The 14182-nt window shown below is 42.3% G+C and overlaps 1 protein-coding gene across 1 annotated transcript; it reads right to left on the reverse strand.

The window, feature by feature from the left end:
• Positions 1-720: 720 nt before the first annotated feature.
• LOC126955457 (heat shock protein HSP 90-alpha-like) lies at positions 721-2476 on the reverse strand. The gene is given in 2 exon segments (XM_050792066.1): positions 721-1352; positions 1354-2476. Coding segments are annotated over 2 exon segments (1698 nt in total). The 5' UTR covers positions 2422-2476; the 3' UTR covers positions 721-722.
• Between the last annotated feature and the right edge of the window lie 11706 nt (positions 2477-14182).

Below are 14182 nucleotides of genomic sequence, written 5' to 3' on the forward strand. Positions count from 1 at the left end.
GCTAGCTCTGCTTTAGTGCGTAAGGTATCACAGCATCACTTAGAAGTAGACAGAAATCTTATATTCCCCTTGAAGTAGTTGTTGTCATGCCATACGGACTATTTAATGTTAACAAAAATAAAGAAAAACATCCTTGAAAGTATATTCTCAGAGGAACTGTAGAGTACTGAACAGGGAAGTCATCCATCAGCTGGAGGTTGTTCTGCTTTTCCATGCGTGCTGTGTCGTCATCTCCTTTGAGGGGCGGCATTTCTTCAGTTGCAGCTGCACTGGTATCATCAGCAGTAGGGTCATCTTCATCAATACCAGACCAAGTTTGTTCATCCTGTAGATCCTGTTAGCCTGTCTGGGGATCTTCCCGACTGAAGTCGGAAGACAAGAGCACAGTTTCATGAAGCAAGATGACCAGATCCTTCACAGACTTGTTGTTCTTATCAGCCTCTGCCTTTTGCCTTAAGGTCTCAATAAAGGAATGGTCGGGGTTTATCTCCAGGTGTTTCTTTGCTGCCATGTAACCCATTGTTGAGTTGTCTCTTAGGGTTTGAGCTTTCATGATTCTCTCCATGTTTGCTGTCCAGCCATATGTGCTTGTGACAATACAACATGGAGACGTCACCAATAACTTTGACACAACCACCTTTTCAACTCTTTTCTCCAATATGTCTTTCCCGATTTTGCAGAGGTTCTCAAACTTTGTGTGTTTTTGTTTGTTTGTTTGTTTTTTACCTCTTCTGTTTCTTTTTCTCTTCTTCATCCTCTGGAAGTTCCAAGCCCTCTTTGGTGACTGACACTAAAGCCTTGCCCTCAAATTCCTTCAGCTGCTGGACACAGTACTCATCATTTGTCTCGATCATATAGATCACTTCCAAACCATGTTTACAAAGACATTCCACAAAGGCTGAATTAGCTATGTGGTCCTTGGTCTCACCTGTGGTATAATAGATATGGTTCTGGTTTTCCTTCATTCTGGTGTAGTAGTCCTGGAGATAAACCATCTCATCACCAGAGGCAGATGTGTAGTATCTTAGCAGCTCTGAAAACTTCTTCTGATTTTGAGAGTCTCCGTGTATTCCAAGCTTTATGTTTTTAGATAACTGCTCATTGAACTTCTTGTAGCTCTCTTTATCGTCTGCCAGTTCAGTAAAGAGTTCTAAGCATTTTTTGACCAAATTCTTCCTGATAACTTTCAGATTTTTGCTTCATTGCAACATCTCACAGGAAATATTTAGAAGGAGATCCTCCGAGTCTACCACCCCTCTGATGAAGTTCAGATATTCAGGGATTAGCTCCTCACAGTTATCCATGATGAGAACTCTGCATGCATACAAATTGACGTTGTTTTTTTTTTCTTTCAGTTTCCAACAGCTCAAAAGGAGCACGTCGTGGGACAAATAGAAGGGCTCTGAATTCCAACTGTCCTTCAACTGAAAAATGCTTCACAGCCAAGTAATCTTCCCAGTCATTGGTCAAGCTCTTATAGAATTCTCTGTATTCCTAGTTAGTAATGTCATCAGGATATCTGATCCAGATAGACTTTGTTTTGTTGAGTTCTTCTTGATCGATGTACTTTTCCTTAATCTTCTTCTTCTTCTTCTTCTTGTCACCATCCTTCTTTTCTTCTTCTCCTTCATCAGAACCAGCATCTTCAATTTCAGGTTTGTCTTTGGACTCTTTCTCTTCTTTTCCTTTTTCTTCTTCTTTATCTTCCTTTTCTTCAGCCTCATCATCGCTGACTTCTTTATCATGTTTCTTCTCCACAAAAAGAGTGATGGGATATCCAATAAACTGAGAATGTTTCTTCACAACCTCCTTTCTTCTTCGTTCCTCCAAATACTCAGTTTGGTCTTCTTTTAGTTGTAGGATAACCTTTGTTCCATGACCCATAGGTTCACCTGTGTCTGTCCTCACTGTGAATGATCCCCCTGCTGAGGACTCCCAGCCGTACTGCTCATCATCGTTATGTTTGGTGATCACTGTTACTTTCTCAGAAACCAAATAAGCAGAATAAAAATGAGCACTGAACTGGCCAATCTTAGAGATACATGCAGCAGCCTGCAAAGCTTCCATGAACAGTTTGGTCCCAGAGTTGGTGATATTTCCAAAATTATCGATCAAGTCAGCCTTGGTCATTCCAATTCCAGTATCCACAATAGTGAGTCTTCGATCTTGTTTGTTTGGTATAAGGTTAATATGCAGCTCTTTCCCAGAGTCTAATTTACTGGGATCTGTCAAGCTCTCATTCCGGATTTTGTCCAATGCATCTGATAAATTTGAAATGAGCTCGCTCAGAAAGATCTCTTTGTCCAAGTGGAAAGTATTGATGATCAATGACATCAGCTGGGCAATTTCTGCCGGAAAGGTGAATGTCTCAACCTCCTCCTCCGCTGTCGGTTGGTCTTGGGTCTGCGTTCCCTCAGGCATCTTGGCTAAGGGACAGCACGGGCTCCACAGTGCAGCAGCACCAGGACGCTGAAGCAACTCTAAATATCAATAGCATTTCCATATACAAATAACAACTTAGCTGAAAAAGAAATCAAGAAAACAATTACATTTATGATAACATTGAAAACAAAATGTTGGAATAAATTTAACCAAGGAGGTAAAAACCTGTAGGCTAAAAAATACAAAACATTAATAACATAGATTGAAGAAGATACAAATAAATGGAGAGATATCTAATGTTTATTTCTCAGAATAGTTGATATTGTTAAAATGTGTATACTGCCCAAAGCAATATGGATTAATAAAATCCTTATCAAAATCTCAATGGTATTCCTCACAGAAATAGCAAAAGCAACCTTAAAATTTATACAGAACCACAAAAACCCCTGAATAGCCAAAGCAATACTGAGAAAGAAAGGCAGTTATCACACAACCCTATTTAAAAGTATATTACTAAGCTATAGCAATCAAAGCCATATGGTATTAGTGTAAAAACAGACATATAGGCCAATGGAACAGAATACAGAGCCGAGAAACAAATCCAAACACATATAGTCAGCTAATTTTTGACAGGAGCACCAAGAGGACACAATGAGGGAAGAACAGGTGTTTCAAAATATGGTGCTGGAAGGCCAGGCACGGTGGCTCAAGCCTGCAATCCTAACACTTTGGGAGCCTGAAGCAGGCAGATCAAAAGGTCAGGAGTTCCAGACCAACCTGGCCAACTAATGAAACCCAGTCTCTACTAAAAAAAAATACAAAAATTAGCCGTGCATGGTGGCAGGCACCTGTAGTTCCAGCTAATAGGGAGGCTGAGGCAGGAGAACTACTTGAACCCAGGAGTCAGAGGTTTCAGTGAGCTGACATTGTGCCACTGCTCTCCAGCCTGGGCGACACAGTGAGACTCTGTCTCAAAAAAAAAAAAAAAAAAAAAAAAGGTGTTGGAAAAACTGTATTTCCACATGGAAATGAATAAAACTGGATGCTTATCTTACTCCACTCACAAAAATCAACTCAAAATGAGTATCAGACCTAAACGGAAGACCAGAAATTATAAAACTCCTAGAAGAGAATGCAGGGGAAAGTGGCAATGATTTTTTTGTACATCTCACTTAAAGCCCAGGCTACAACAGCAAAAACAAACAAATGGGCTGCATCAAACTAAAACTGTTCTTCACAGCAAAGGAAGCAATCAACAAAGCCAAGAGGCAAACGACAGAGGTGTAGAAGATATTTGCAAACTGCATATCTGATAACGTGTTAATATCCTAAATTTAAAAAATAACTCTTACAACCCAATAGCAGAAAAACAAATAACATGATTAAAAATTGGGCAAAAACTGGGTTCTCTAGAGACATAAAAACAGTCCACAGGTATATGAAAAGGGGGTCAATATCATTAATCATCAGGAAAATGAAAATTAAAACCACAATGAGATACCACCTCACACCCGTAAGCATGGTTGTTATCAAAAAGGCAAGAGCTAATGAGTGCTGGCAAGAGTGTGGAGAAAAGGAAGCCTGGCAGAGTTTTGGTGGGAATGTAGATTGGTGCAGCTCTTATGGAAAGCACTGTGGAGGTTACCATACCATCCAGCAATCCCTCTTCTGAGTCTCCAGGCAAAGGAGATGAGCTCACCCTCCTGTAAAGATGCCTGCACTTCCATCTTCATTGCAGCATCATTTGCAAGAGTCGAGACACAGAAACAACCTAAGTGTGTGTTGATGGACCAATGGGTAAAGAAGATGTGGCCCGTGTGTACAATGGAATACCATTTGGCCTGAAAAACGGAGATTGTGCCATTCCCACAACATGGATGGAACTGGAGGACATGCTGCTAAAGGAAATAAGCCAGACACAGAAGGAAAATACTGTGTGGTCTCAGTTATATGTGAAATCTATGAAACAATGAATCAAAAAGGTCAAATATGCAGAGAGAGACAATAAAACCATGGTTACCAGCATGAGAAGTTGAAGAGAAAGGAAATGGGGAGATGTAGGTCTAAGGACACAAAGTGGCAGATACGGAGGATGAACCGATGTGTCGGATGAACGAGAGTAGAGTTCCAGTGGACAACGTGAGGATTGCAGTTAATACAATTGCATGGTATTTGGGATTTTTGTCAAGTGGATTTTAGCTCCTTTTGTTACACACACAAAAGTAACTGTGAGGGTAGATATGTTAATTTGCTTCACCAAAGTAACCATTTTACTACTATATGTATCACATAATATCCTGTCTCAAACCTCAAATATACACAATAAAATTTACTAAAAACAAGACAAAAATATAAACAAGGTAAAAGAAATGTGGCTAGTGATTGGTAACTTCTTTCAAAAAATCTTGGAAGATAAATAGCAACAAATGTTATGAATGTTACAGAACATTGCTTTAATTTAGATGTGGCCCGTGTGTACAATGGAATACCATTTGGCCTGAAAAACGGAGATTGTGCCATTCCCACAACATGGATGGAACTGGAGGACATGCTGCTAAAGGAAATAAGCCAGACACAGAAGGAAAATACTGTGTGGTCTCAGTTATATGTGAAATCTATGAAACAATGAATCAAAAAGGTCAAATATGCAGAGAGAGACAATAAAACCATGGTTACCAGCATGAGAAGTTGAAGAGAAAGGAAATGGGGAGATGTAGGTCTAAGGACACAAAGTGGCAGATACGGAGGATGAACCGATGTGTCGGATGAACGAGAGTAGAGTTCCAGTGGACAACGTGAGGATTGCAGTTAATACAATTGCATGGCATTTGGGATTTTTGTCAAGTGGATTTTAGCTCCTTTTGTTACACACACAAAAGTAACTGTGAGGGTAGATATGTTAATTTGCTTCACCAAAGTAACCATTTTACTACTATATGTATCACATAATATCCTGTCTCAAACCTCAAATATACACAATAAAATTTACTAAAAACAAGACAAAATATAAACAAGGTAAAAGAAATGTGGCTAGTGATTGGTATACACAACTTCTTTCAAAAAATCTTGGAAGATAAATAGCAACAAATGTTATGAATGTTACAGAACATTGCTTTAATTTACAGCACCACAAATGCCCTAAATTAAGAGAATGCCTTTACCTTTTATTCCTCTTGCATTAGAAGATGATATAGATGGTAGTAATAATAAGACTGTCTTGCTTTTCCAAAGCTCTTTAGAGTTTTTAAGGCACTTTCAAAAACTGTGATTTCATCTTCACAATAAACCTTTAAGGTAGGTCTTGCAGACAGTACATCGTCATGACAGTGCAGACTTACCTAAGAACTGGGAAATACAGGAAGTGCAACTGCTGTGAGAGAGTAAAACCAAATCGCTAAGTTATAAAAAGACACAATGTCTCCTAGGCCCAAAGTATCAGGTTCCTAACTATAGATTAACCACTGATAATAATATGTGTGTTAGGAAACAAAGAAAACCCAGAATTTCAACTGACAGTGGCCGAAACAATAAAGCCGCGTAATGGTCTCTCAGGGCAAGCTGTTCAGACCGTCCAGGGCTAAGCGTGGCTCAGCAACGCCACCAAAACCCAGGTTCCGTCTCAGTTTCCACTCTGTCATCTTAAGTGTGTTGGCTTGATTTCTTGCACCCAAAAATGGTGGCACTGCTGCAAGCCCAGTCTCATGTCTCCAGTAAAGGCAGGAAGAAGGGAGAAGGAATGGCCCCAGGAATTGTCCCTTTTATCAGGAAAGCAGAGGTTTCCCTTGAAGGGTCCAGCAATCTTCCATTGGTCTATTATTGACCAGAACTACCAAAAAGCCATCCCCAGCTTCAAGAGGGACGAGAAAGCAGGCATTAGCTCTCTACTGGGAGGAGACAAGGAACGATAGGGTTGGCATTGGGCATTGTCTCAGCCAGCCGAGAGTGTCTGTGGCAGCTCGTAAGGAGAAGGCGGGCAAGCAGAGCACACAGCTCCGAGAAGGCCACACCCCACCGTGTGTGCTCTGCTGTGGGCAGTGAGGGGCTGGAGGATGGGGCATTCTGCTCAGGGTGAGAATCTGGCTGGGGCATCTGGTGAACCGTCCCCCAGGAATACCCACTTCTCTTTGCTCTCATTCCACACACACTAAAAAGCCTTTTTGGTTCAAGTTGAAGCTTCTCAGGAAACTTGAGACAATGAAGTAGACGTTTATGTAAGAACAAGCTAAAATTTTGAAAATAAATCAATCATCAGCTTAGCTTATCCATCCTGTGAATTTAGTTTTGGGAAGTCCAGTTTTTTACTCTGATTTTTTAAAATCATGTATTTGCCTGCTGCTGTTGTCTGATTTCTGGGCTTGCAAAACTGAGGACCAAATCATGAACCATGTTGTATTTGCCAAGAAAATGAGCTTGCTCAACTTACGTGGGTTAGGATGCACAGGACTCCATTCCACATTTGAGTTCTACCAAGCATATCTTTCACTAGCTGGCCTGTCTCTTCCAAATTTTAACAGAAATAATTATTCCCATTTTGCCAATGAGAAAACGGGTTCAAAAAAGTTTAATTCTCGTTTCACATATTCAGTGAGGCATACAGGACATGAACACAGGTCCTCCACATCTCCAGGAAAATACCCACCTTAAAATTCCAAGAGAACTCTTTTGGGTCTCCATTTTCCCTCTTTAGCTCTGACAGGAGCTGAAGTATCCTTTAGCCTCCAAGTATAATGAGTGTGGAAGGACTAGAGTGTACAGCATTGGGAGAGGATCGGTGCCAATAACATTGCAATACTGAGAAAGATGACCTGTGCCACTTAAAAACCATCCCAGGGAGTCGACGGTAACCCCACAGCATGCAGGGAACAAGCAGAGAACCCACAGCCATTGTATTTGAACCAAAGAGGGGACCTCCAGGCTGGTTATCTTCAACTCCAGGCTGGTTACCTTCACCTGCAGGCTGGTTACCTTCACCTGCAGGCTGGTTATCTTCACCTCCAGGCTGGTTATCTTCAACTCCAGACTGGTTAGGTTCACCTCCAGGCTGGTTATCTTCACCTCCAGGCTGGTTAGCTTCATCTCCAGGCTGCTTAGCTTCACCTCCAGGCTGGTTAGCTTCACATGCAGGCTGCTTATCTTCACCTCCAGGCTGGTTAGCTTCACCTCCAGGCTGGTTAGCCTCACCTCCAGGCTGGTTAGCTTCATCTCCAGGCTGCTTAGCTTCACCTCCAGGCTGGTTAGCTTCACCTCCAGGCTAGTTAGCTTCACATGCAGGCTGCTTATCTTCACCTCCAGGCTGGTTAGCCTCTTGGTCACTTAAGGTTTTATGTATGGAGGCTTCTCTGGCGTCAACATAATAATACTCTAAATGATCAGTAATACACATTAATATATGCAGTGTTACATTTTATATTTTGTTATATTCTATTTAGAATTAAAATTCCACAGTGTCTGTTTACTACATCAAGTGTTATCATGGAGGCTATTCAGGTGTCGATACACATTTCAGGATACTGAACTTCTAAGGCTGTTACTAGAGCAGAAAGAGGATTTTCACAAATCAGAAAAGTGCTAAAGTTTTAGTTCTGAATATTTGTCTTAGCTATAATAATGCAATTTTTACTATCCAAAGGCATGCACCTATTGGAGCAGGTCTTGATTATTAGAGTTAGATTCAGCCCTACAATCCCCATGCAAGGAGATAATCGCATTTCTACAAGTCATTCATTTACTTCACAGATATTTATTAAGCATCTACTGTGTGCCAGGCATGATTCTGGTCACTAAGTACCCCATGGTGAAGATGGGAGACCAGGCTACAGCTTTCATGGAGCTTTTGTGTGGTGGAGACGATACACAAATCAGTAGATAAACAGGGGAAGTTCAGCAGTCATATGTACTAAGGAAGATGACAACGATTGCATGTGGGAGAGACTCTTCAAAAGTGGACCCCATGGAGAACTTTCAGAGGAAGCAACATGAAAGGTGAGACTGGCAAGAGTCAGTCACGCAAAAAACCTGTGGGAAGACACTCCTGGAAGCTGTGGTTACGACCTTGCAGCGTGGAAATCTGTCCGTCAGTGTTTGCAACAGGGTTTGCATCACAATATATATATATATTTTTTAAAGAACAAGAAAACAAAATACTTGTTTATGTGCTGGTCTGGACTGTGTTGCTCTGTGGTACCAGCAGGGCACAAGCCTCTGGCGTAGGTCTTACGATTTTATGCAGGAGGAGTGTTGCACTCAGAAAAATTATCCCTCACTTACACACAGCACTGGAGAGCTTATAAAGACCTTTTACATTCATAATTACATTGTTTGGTGGAGATCAATTTTAGCAATAGGCCTCAGATAATCATATCACAAATGAAAGAAAGCCCAGTTCAAATAAATAGAAATTACATAATTATACAAGAATCTGGGAGTTTCTAATTTCAGGCAGAGGTGAATTCAGAGGCTAACTAATAGCTACATAGTCTCTGTCTCTCTATTTCTTTCCTTGATTTTCTCTCGACTGCTTTACTCTCGATGATGCTCTCCCTGTGTGGAAACAAGCATGATCTCCAGTACTGCAGGCTGTGAACCCCCGGCTCTGTGCACACCTGGCTTAGGGACGTGCAGAAGCACCTGCACGGTGCGGCCCTCGTGAATCGGGCCTGGGTCACCTGTCCATCGCCACTCTGGTGGCCAGGGGCCACGTGGAACTCCGGTTGGCCAGGACTGGAGCCCGGACCACAGGGGCTGAAAGTGAGATGCTTGATCCTCGAAGGAAAGGAAGGGATGCTGGGCAGGCAATGGAATGGCATCCACCAGGAAACCACACTCACTTCCACATGTGAGGTTAAAAGACTGACTCAGCGTTACACAGAAAACCTGGATCTCAAATCCTAAAACACAGAGTTCTTCCTCCTCCCGTGGAATTACTGGTTCTGCATGAAACACAGTATGAAGCCCCAAGATGACTCAGTTAAAGAGAGTGGAGGAAGCGCCTGGCGAGTCGTGTTTGAAATGAGAACCTGCTTCACCGAAGCTGTGTGACTGGCGGAGTCGGCAGCCCTGTCCTGCCCTCCAGGCTTGTAAAGACGCACCGGCCACTGGCTTCACGCAGCCTTTGTTTTGTTTCATAAGCATGGGTAGAGTTTTCCCGACCTGTGGAGGGTGGCATCGTGTTTGTGAGCGTGGGTAGAGCCCAGTGAGGAGGTGAAGGCCGGGACACCCTATGCCGAGTGGAAGGCTGGGGTGTGATGGGGTGAAAAGAGCTGGGTCCTCTCGTTCCTCCTGATGGGTGCACACCCTCCTGGCGTCGTCAGCTTTCCTTACTTTTACACAAGGACGCGTTCACCTGCCAGATCTAGACCGGAGTCTCGAGGTAACTTTAGGACAATGGGCAGGAGGAAGCAGCGCTAGATGTTTCGTGAAAGTGTCCAGCACAGCCGGGCACGGAGGCTCAGGCCTGTAATCGCAGCACTTTGGGAGGGTGAGGGGGGCGGATCACCTGAGGTCGAGAGTTTTAAACCAGCCGGACCAACAAGGAGAAACCCCGTCTCTACCAAAAACACAAAAAATCAGCTGGGCGCGGTGGCGGCGCCTGTGGTCCCAGCTACTCGGGAGGCTGAGGCAGGAGAATGGCGGGAACCCGGGGGCGGAGCTCGCAGTGAGCCGAGATCCGGCCACTCACTCCAGCCTGGGGGACAGGGCGTGACTCTCTCTCTCAAAAAAAAAAAAAAAAAAAAGAGGAAAAAAGAAAAAGAAAAAGAAAAAAAGACACAGCCGTCTACTGGCTGAAATATCAGTGTTGCCTACAGCAGATAAATACGGTAATTCATGTGTGCAAGAGAATCGGAGCCAATGTATGCTCATTCCGTAACTTTAACTTTTTTCTCTAGTTATTAAATATGTTACATTTTAAGGACTACAGAAAACAAAAACAAAAAGTCAACTCCAAAGGATTTCGGAATTTGTTTCTACCACCCACCCGTTAGCGCGGATGTTTGCTTCCCTCTTTGTTAAGAGTGTTAATCTCGAGCGCAAGGGCTCGGCAGCCAACCCCAGAGTCCTCTCCACGTTCCTCCACGGAGGCTCCGAGGGCAGGTGGAACGGACACAAGCAGCCAGCCCTCCTAAACCGCGGCTTCTGTGGAGGAGGTAGCTCCTCACTTGGGGTGAAGACTTTGCTGGGTTTGAGGGCACCTCCCCTAGACCCAGGGGCACTGTGTGCTTTGAGCAAGGTAGATGAAAACACATCTTTTCTCCAGAAAACAAGATTAAGAACATATTTAGGCTTGCACAGGATACAGCTCACTGCCCAAAGCCTTGCTGGATCCTGAAAAATATTTTACTAACTTGTACATCTATTCCAGGAGGCTTCTCCGCGCCTAAACTTTTCTTTTTCCTGTCTCGAACTTGGTGTGGCAAACGCTCCTCCCTGGTTTGCTGACCTTCAGAATCATTCCAAGGCAGCGAGTGTTGATGTGAAAACCGGGTGCAAACCCAGGCCGGTGCCCTGCCAGCCCTCTGGCCCCTGAACCACCGGCTTCGCTCGGAGGACCCGCATATTGACTTGTGGCCTTGCAGGGTCCAGGCGAAGATCTTGCATCCTGAGTGGACGGAAATGGCCGGATCTAACATTTTCCACCTCGTCTACAGAATGCTGTTCCTTGTCTGTTGGCTCATGGCTGCCTTCTGTTTTTCTGATCACTTACTGGACTGTGCCCTTTCTGCTCCAGGGAGCTGGATTCCGACTCCAACACTCACCTGTCCCCTTCCCTGAATCCAGCTGTTAACCCAGATGCTGAACACAAGCGACTTTTCCAACTTCATTCAAAGAACTTCTCATGAGAAAACCGGGCTGTCAAGAGTCTCCCCTCACCTTTATCACTCATCGTTCCCTACAATCACCATAGAGAAGTATAAATTAACAGGAATTTGGAGAATCCAGAGCCCATTTTTATCATCTCAGTGTTTGTAATCCTTCTGGAACGTGGGCACCCATGGGCAAGCCTTCTGTGTGTCCATCTACGCACATACATGGGTGAACTGGAAAGCTCCAATACCTTGGGGAAGGTTTTCCGTGCGGTCAGATCTTCAGAACCAAAGCTGATGGAGATGTTCCCTGGCATTAAGCTTCTTGAGAGTAAATCTTATTATCTCTTTCTTTTTTCTTGCCTTATTTCTTCCCCCTTCCTTCCTTCCTTCCTCTCTTCCTTCCTTCCTTCCTTCCTTCCTCTCTTCCTTCCTTCCTTCCTTCCTTCCTTCCTTCCTTCCTTCCTTCCTTTCTTCCTTCCTTCCTTCCTTCCTGCCTTCCTTCCTTCTTTCTTTCTTCCCTTCCTTTCTTCTTTCCCTCCTTCCTTCTTTCTTTTTTCTCTCATTGCTCCCTAACTTCCTTCCATCATTTCTTTTCCTTTATTTTTCATCCTTTACTTCTTTCTGTCATCTATGTATCTATATGTGTATCTATCTCTATTTCATCTATCTATCTATCTATCTATCTATCTATCTATCTATCTATCTATCTCCATCTATATCTATCTTATCTATCTATCAATACCTAAACTATCACTAGTGTCATATCTGAATTTGGGGTAGTTATGCTTTTACTATCTAATTGATAGTTCAGAATTCCTGCTGGTGATGTGAGACAAAATAATGACATCTGACCTTTTTTTAGGGCAACCTATAGGACATTATTATGGTTTCTTAGCTTCTTAGGCTGAAATCTTTTTTTATTATGGGTTTTTCATCATTAGTCACAGTTTTCTTTAAATTGTTACAGAATTCTGCCTAAAAATCAAAGCTCCCAAATGCCTACTTAGTTTAAAGGCTTGAACAGAGCTTTTCAGATCATAATAGGTTCATGATATTTATCAAGTGATAAAAAATCAGGCTAGTCAATTTGGTTTGAAAGGAATAAATTGCACTGAGATGTGTAGTTGTTGAAATGTGTTCTTGTCAATGATGATTACATGTTAGGTTGGCTTTAATATTTATGTCATTATAATAATTTATATTGTCAAGGTGAAACATAAAAAGGCTCAATGGGCATGGGCATTAAATATTACATATTTTAGAGTTGCTCAAGGAAAGAAATTACATGATTGGCCCTGACTCACAAGCATCAATAAGAATGTGCATTTTAAAGTGGACAAAGGTATAATTTCCACTCCAGGTAGTAACAAGGCTCCGAGATGCTGAGTGGCTCTGTTCTTAGGTTCTCATTACCAGACATTCTGAAACTGCTGCGATTTCCCAAAATCACAGTTCAGACAAGACGTTAAAAAGCCAAACAAGGAAAAAACACACGGACATTTTATTCACAGAGAGCGCGTGGAGAGCCCATCCAGGCTTAGATGTGAGTGTTTAAAATCCTCGGGTTGGATTCACGCCAGTGTCTGGGTGCACTGGTGGCTTCCAGCATCCTGACTCACCGGAAGGAGGATGCACCTGACTTCTCGGCTTTCGATTTTCACCTCCTTCTTCTCCACTCTCTGCCTTGCTGCCAGAGCTGCATCCTACACACTGGAGCCGGGTTTCCACTGACGTTAGGAAAGGTCCTCTGGATTCTCACAGGATTAGTGAAATCCGACCGGCATTTCTCGTGCTGATGCTCTTTCCTCCAGGCATGTGGCATTTCTCAGTCCCAGGGAAGAAGCCTTTGAGGAAAGGGGTTTGTGGTCAGCCAGGGCTGCCAGGTAATCCGGCTTTCTAATCCCCACACTGCGCTGGATTCCACACAACCCGCAGGGTGGGTTAAGCTGACAGGTCCCTAATAAACCGAAACTTAGCTTGGGCTATGCCTACAGAAATCATTTATCTTGTGCACATAATTGATACCTGTCAAGAGGTTGGAGCAAGATTTTCCCATGAATATAAGGAATTATTTAGACATAAATTTGTATTTTAATTTCTAGTACATTGTCCCATGGAGGAAAATATGGAAGCTGAGCCCTGCCCCAAGTAAATGAAAAACCAAATTATCTGCTTTATCTTTATAATTGTCATGAATAAAGCAATTTATTTTCCTTTAATTTGTGGTAGGGGTTTAATTTTTATATATAGTAGTTTTAATCATTCATGTTGATAAAAATTTTGTTCCTTTATATTTCCATAAAAATAGCTAGTATTTATTGAATACTTTCTATTTCTGGGATTTGTCTTAGAATACCTATATATTTATCTAATCTATTTCTCTTCACACACATGTACATACATGTATATAAATACACATATCTTAGCAGCATACATGGAGCATATATATATATACACATATGTATCATCCCAAATCTCCTCATAGATTATTATGTTCATTTTACACTTAAGGAAACTGAGCCACAGAGATGATAGAAAATATTCCCCAATCATAACAGGTTGATTCCCCAGATCATAACAGGTTCATGAGATTTATCAAGTAATTAAAAAGGTCACCCACTCAGTAAGCAAAGGAGCTGGGACTTAAGCCCAGCTCGCCTATTGACAGTCTACACGATCATAAAGAAAATAGCCATAGTTACTTAATAATAACAGAAAACATTTGTGTAGAAATCAGCATGTAACTGACACTCCCCAAAGCACGTGCCTTATATAAATTCATTTAATTCTCAAAGCAAACTTGGAAGATAGGTATTATTTTTGTTATTCTCATTTTATTGATGAGGGAACAGAAAGAGTGAGGAGGTTTCCCAAGGTCACACAGTGGGTGAGGAGAGGATCCTAGATTTGAACACTGTAGTCCGGCCTCAGAATCTGACACTGTACTGTTGTATTATAAATACTAAAACTGAAGTAGTATTAATATCTCATTTATT

This window comes from Macaca thibetana, chromosome 5, assembly GCF_024542745.1.
Source record: "Macaca thibetana thibetana isolate TM-01 chromosome 5, ASM2454274v1, whole genome shotgun sequence".
NCBI classification, from domain to species: domain Eukaryota; kingdom Metazoa; phylum Chordata; class Mammalia; order Primates; family Cercopithecidae; genus Macaca; species Macaca thibetana.